At 36.6% G+C, this 6,169-nt stretch overlaps 1 protein-coding gene across 2 annotated transcripts in view; it reads left to right on the forward strand.

Annotated features, from left to right (window-relative positions):
- PUS7 (pseudouridylate synthase 7) overlaps nt 1-6,169 on the forward strand; it is a 46,206-nt gene that overhangs the window by 18,114 nt on the left and 21,923 nt on the right. For both annotated transcript variants that reach the window (XM_006925379.3, XM_015599552.2), the window contains exons 6-7: nt 3,238-3,349; nt 4,933-5,010. In XM_006925379.3, the coding sequence (XP_006925441.1) occupies nt 3,238-3,349; nt 4,933-5,010 (190 nt within the window). The remainder of the gene's footprint in view (nt 1-3,237; nt 3,350-4,932; nt 5,011-6,169) is intronic.

Here is a 6,169-nt window from a genome sequence, read left to right on the forward strand (position 1 = left end):
GGGAAAGAGCCAGTGCAGAGGGAGGTGAAAATCTGGGAGGAGAGTGATCACGGATGAAGCAGGACCCCTGAGGAAGCTGAAAGGTTGGTGTGCAAGGGTGCCTATGTGGCAATGGCCTTGAAATAAGAAGGAAACAATGTTCTGCATGCTACCCCATCCTCTCATCTTTCTCGAGCTACAAACATTTTTCCTTTCTTATTCATGAAGGTGTCTGCGGGGTACATGACTCTTCCTGAATATGGTTTCTTTTATTTGGTTTCTATTTATACTGGACTGGAGCTGCCATATCAGACCATCAGAAGATTGCTTCCTATTATCTCAGACTGAGAATTCTTTGCATTAGCATTTTAAATCAGAATGTCTCAAAAATGTCTGAAAATTATTTTAAATTCACTTAAATTTTAAAGCTACACATATTCTACTTAGCATTCTAAGGATTTGGAGTTAACAAACTTCCCTAATAAGTTGAGATTCATTGATTTTCCGTTATTCAAAATATTCCCAGTTAATCAATGCATATGCTTACTATTTTATACACTGAGTGCACTTAGAAAAAAGAATCCTTGTATCTGTTATTTGCAGAGGAGATAATTGTATGCATGTTCAGTGCTCAGATTTGCTAATAAAAGATGCATGCTTGTGAGCCAAAACTCATACACGGTTGTCATGGTTTCTCTTAAGGTATAATAGCATTTAGTTTTTTAGTCTTGTGGCTTCATTTATTTCTTACCATTATAGTTAATTCTGAATGTACTAAAGGAGTAGTTAAGGAAAAATGTAGCTTCACTTCATCAACTTTTATCACAAGTATTTTTTTTAACTTTTTATGTACCCATCAACTGCCTTCTGAGATTATTAACATTCTGTTGTTTCTGTTTGATCTATTCTTCTCACTTTTTTTTCTTGCTGGAGTGTTTTAAAGAAATTTCTATCTAGCACTTCATTTCACTCAAATACTTTAGTATGTATCTAACAGATAAGGACTAAACCCTAAACCATTATCACATCCAACAAAATCAGCAATCATTTCTTCATATCTAATATCCAATGCATGTTCAGTTTTTCCCTGATTGTCTCAAAAATGTCTTTTACATACAGATGACTTGTTCAAATAATGATACAAACAAGATCAGAACATTGCATTCAATGGATAAGTCTCTTAAATCATCTCAAATCTCTTAATCTATCAATTCAATAACTTTTCTGTAATAATTTTTCAATTTTTTTCAAAAAAAATCTTTGTATTTCAGTATAAGCAACTCATAAAACACAAAGCAAAACAGTAATTATTTGCAGTCTCACCACCAAAAGTTAATCACAAAGAGCATTTTAGTACATGTCCTCCCATATTTGAGAAAACAAATCTCTGGATGGGGAAGCATTTTGCATCCAGTCTTAAACCTTTTGCTACATCCAATAGGTACAGATAGTGCAGCTTTAAGAGGGAGCTGACATACCATTGTAAGGGGATTGAGACAGGAAGGCTTGTACCTGTAGGTGCGTTTTCTACTTGTTCACTGTTTGCCTCTGCAACATTCCATTCTTATGTCTACATGGCTGTTAACCCACCACGTTCTACCAGGTGCTGTAGAAGCCCTTGGTAGAAACTTTCCATGCGATCATTTGCATGTTCACCTCTAAAGCACTTTACTATTATTATAAATTAAACATTGCTCTCTTGTGCTCTTTATGCTGTGCATTTGGACAGAGGTCAGAACTGCAGCAGGTAAGAGGGGTTGGCGTTTCATGTAGATAAAATGAAATGCCAATGATTTTTGTCACAAGTGCCAACCAAGTATAGACAATTTTGCTTTTAACTATAGTGAGCTAGAAAGAAAACCAAAACTAATATTCCTATTCACAGTTTTCTGAGGATGAGTGTGAAGAAGTCACACCAAAAGCCAAAGAAATACTTTTCCAAGACAGAAAAGACTCAACATTCATATTTATCAGAAAGGAAAAGCAATTTGCTAAGCATTCGTGCTCTGGCAGTTTTCTTGAATGGTTTATTGATTCATTTGTTCTTTACATTGTAGTTTAAATCACTAACCTATCAAGAGTGTTTTTTTGCCTTTACAAAACCTGAGGTGTACAAATAACCTCAGGACTAGGAGTTTCTTACTTCTCTGAAATTGGATGCGTGAGTTCATGCTGAAGGATTTTTTTAGGGACAAAGGAACATTTTTGAAATAAGACTTCTAGGGATTGTGTGGAATCTTCTTTCAGTTTTTCTTTCATAGAGTTACAGAAATCGAATTAGATGTGTTCAAATAACAACTGCAGCTATGTGTTGCACAAAACTTATGAATACTTACAATGTCTGAGAAGTAAAATTGTGACTTACATGTTTTTCCCAAAGTGTTGATTATTTTCAAAACACCCTTTGGGCAGCTTAAATATAAACCTTAATATTGTTTAAATATGTTTCTAATTATAGGATAATTAAAATTTTCACTTAAAAGAACAGTTTAAAATTTTCACTTAAAAGAACAGTTTCAAGAGTCAGCTTCTGCAGAGTCTTGAAATGTTTATCAGTTTTCATGAAGTCGAACAAGGGAAGTAACAGCAGCTCAGAAGTTAACATTTATTCTGGCTTAATTTTCAACACTTCCTTTTCCCCAAGAATGACAATTAGGTCTTCAATGCCAGCTGCTTTCTCTGTCATGTAGACATTTGTAAGCCAGTTAGTACTGGCTAAACGTTTGTGATGGAAGTGACCTTTGAAAAATCTAAATGTGTCACTGAAGCAACTCCTTTCAGGTTTTATCCCCATCCCAGCTAAGGTATCCATCCTTAGCTGTGTGTGAACACCTGGGGATACGAGGCAAGGCTGCAAAATCCAACCTGACTGCTGTTTCCCTCTGGACTGCATGTGTTCTAGAGAGCCAGTCAGCCCACCCATCAGACCTGTGCTTGTAAAGTAGCTCCGCCAGGGAGTGGTGGACCCTTCTGTGTTTCTGTGTGAAAATTACTGGTTAGTCTTAGTCATTTGTCACACCACCTACATTTCAGCTTTTGATTTTAAATATGGAAAGATAATGTTAACTATCCAATCACAGAAAGTTTAATACCTATAGTACACACAGCTATAACCACTTAACCTGTATTTCTTGTCAGTCTAGATTCGATTTCTCACTCAGAGGTTCTCTATCAAAAAATGAGCTTATAGGATTTCATAAGAAAAAACTCATAACTTTTATTAAGTATATATAACGTTTAATTTTTTTTGTTTTTAAGATCCAAGAAAACATTCTTGGCCAAAATCTAGGGGAAGTTATTGCCACTTTGTACTATACAAGGAAAACAAAGACACCATGGATGCTATTAATGTACTGTCCAAATATTTAAGGTCAGTATCTTGTTCTTGTGCCTATGCAAAAACAAAACACGGAAATTCATTTTCTCTTTCCATGCTAATGAGAAAGGAGCGGGAATATAGGCAAACAGTTGGTAAATATGCCTCCCAATTTTGTAGACAATAGGTAAATTAATTTTTTTAACCTCCTTGGATGGTAGAGTTATCAGTCCATCCAGCTGAACATAAAAATTATCTGTCTTCCCTGAAAACCTATCTTTGATGTGGTGACAGAGGTTTTACTAAACTAAACCGACTAGATTGAAATCCTGAAACCAATCAGATTTTCTCACAGGAATACAAATATAGCAGAAATTGGGTCTCTGAGGATGGGTCAGGTGCTGAAGAGTTGTTGTTTTTTTTTTTTTTGGAACGGTACAGACACCACAGCAAATCTGTATGTAATGGAAATTTGCTATCTGATATATATGTTTAACCCAGTTTAAACATGGTGCACAGTATGTTAGTTTGCTGTGGCTGCTGTAACAAAATACCACAGACTGGGTGACATAAGTAATATAAATAATGCTAATTTTCTCTCAGTTCTTGAGGCTAAAAGTCCCAAGATCAGGGTGTTGGTAGGTTTAGTTTTTTTCTGAGGCCTCTCCTTGGCTTGCAGATGTCTGTGTCCTCACACAGTCTTTCCTCTGGTGTGTGCCCGTGGAGTCTCTGTGTGTTCAGATTTTCTCCTCTTGCTAGGATACCGGTAAGATTGAATGAGAGCCCACCCTAAGGTCTTATTTTAACTTAATCACCTCTTTAAAGGCTCTGTCTTCGAATACAGTCACATTCTGAGATACAGGGGGGTCAAGGCTTCAACACAAATTTGCAGGTAACGCTATTCTGCCCGTAAAACACAATACTATATGAGGTAATTTTATTTTACTCTAGTTGCTAGCTCTTTGGGGGAGAATCGATGGTGCTTTGTCTGTACATGAGCCTGGGCGAACAGACAATTCCTGATGGGAAGATAGACAGCTGGGGAGGAAGTTCCTCTCAGATCTGTGTAGGCAATCAGTTGCTCAGAGTTTTTCCCATTAGTGTGGAGGAATTTTTATAAAATACTTCTCAGTAGACTAGCTTACTTGTATTTTCATATCAAAACTATTCAGACCCCTGTTTTAGCATTTGGCTTTTTTTATACAAAGAAATAGCATATATTTATAGAAACTTCACGTCATTAACTTTTAAAAATTGAAGATGTAAAATTTTCAAGTGGTACATTATATGTATAGAATGAGTTTTTTTTTACTTTCATGGTTATGTAATGAATTGCATATGATTGACAGGAAGTATATCATTTCCTTTTTGTTACTGGCTAGCCTTTAAACAGCGTGTTACTCATTTAGAGCCACACATGTTCTAAGTTGAATACTGCTAAGAAGGAGTTGTTCAGGCATCATTTACTTTCTGGCATATTAATGTTTTCCTGGGTACATTTTTAAATAAAATTTCTCCTTATTCTCCTCTTATTCTGTTAGGATTTCCAGTATATTTACTTTGAATCTTAATGTTTTTGAGAAATGTGATCTCCTAATGGTATGCAACTTCAGCTGCTTTTGTTTTTGTCTTACCAGAGTCAAGCCAAACATATTCTCCTACATGGGAACCAAAGATAAAAGGGCCATTACCGTTCAAGAGATTGCTGTTCTCAAGTAAGTAGAGAGTACATATCGGGGTTCATACAGCAAAAATCTCAGTCCCACCTTTCAGAGTTCTCAAATTTGCTTTGTAGGGTATACCTCTTCCATCTTTATAGATGGTGTCTCTACCTATTAAAAAAATTATTTTTCTATTTGTTTTTTTTCTTCTTGCCTATCTGTCTTGCCTAGTGTTTTTACAGCAAACAGGTATTACTTAAATAATTTTTAAGGGATTTTTGTGGTAGAGCCAAGAGAATAAGTGTTGCTTTCATTTCTTTCTTTTGTTCATTCATTATTAAATATGTTATTAAAATTTAATTAGAAAACAGTGAACGAGCTCTTTTGTTACACACTGGAGATATACAGATAAAAAAGATAGTCTGCTTTTGAAGCAGTTATTTAATGGAGCAGACAAGTAAATCAGAAATTATCACTCAGTGAGATAAATGCTAAAATAGAGGTATATTTGGGGCATTAGGTAGACCTGACAACAAAGCATGGGACTCATTGTGCGGGGCAGACCAAGGAAGGCTTTCATAGAAAATAGGATATTCCAGCTTTAATCTAGATCAGGACTTCTCAGTCTCTTTACTGTTGACATTTTGGTCTAGATAATTATAATTCTCTGTCTTGGGGTCACCCCATGCATTCTAGAACGTTTAGCAGCAGCCCTGGTCTCTACCTGCCAGATGTCAGTAGCATCCCTTCTTCCCTAGTTGTGACAATGCAGAGTATCTCCAGACATTGCCCTCAAAGGGCAAAATCACCCCTGGTTGAGAACCACTAGTCTACATTCTAGAAGGATGAGTAGGAGTTTCCTAGGGCTGGGGAGGGTCTAGGATTATTTGTTCCAAACCAAGAAAACAGCTTGTGAAAAGACATTGGAAAGGAATTGGGGAGCATAGCACATTTGGTACCTGGCAGGTGCTTTAGTTGTGTGAGAGCACAGCAAGAAATAAGGTTTGAGAGGTAGGCAGGATCCAGATCCTGAAGAGTCCTGTAGGTCATGTTGAGGATCTTGGACTTGACCTTAATCTAAACAGGGTTAGTCATGTTTAGAGGCAGGATTAGAGGTTGTGGGTGAAGCAAGATAAATGAAACTGGAGATCTGGGCTATTGCCACATTCCGAGGAGTGAGAACAGTGGGGTCTGAACCCAATCAGCTCAGTGA

The sequence above is a fragment of the Pteropus alecto genome, unplaced genomic scaffold (assembly GCF_000325575.1).
Source record: "Pteropus alecto unplaced genomic scaffold, ASM32557v1 scaffold109, whole genome shotgun sequence".
In the NCBI taxonomy this organism is placed as follows: Eukaryota; Metazoa; Chordata; class Mammalia; order Chiroptera; family Pteropodidae; genus Pteropus; species Pteropus alecto.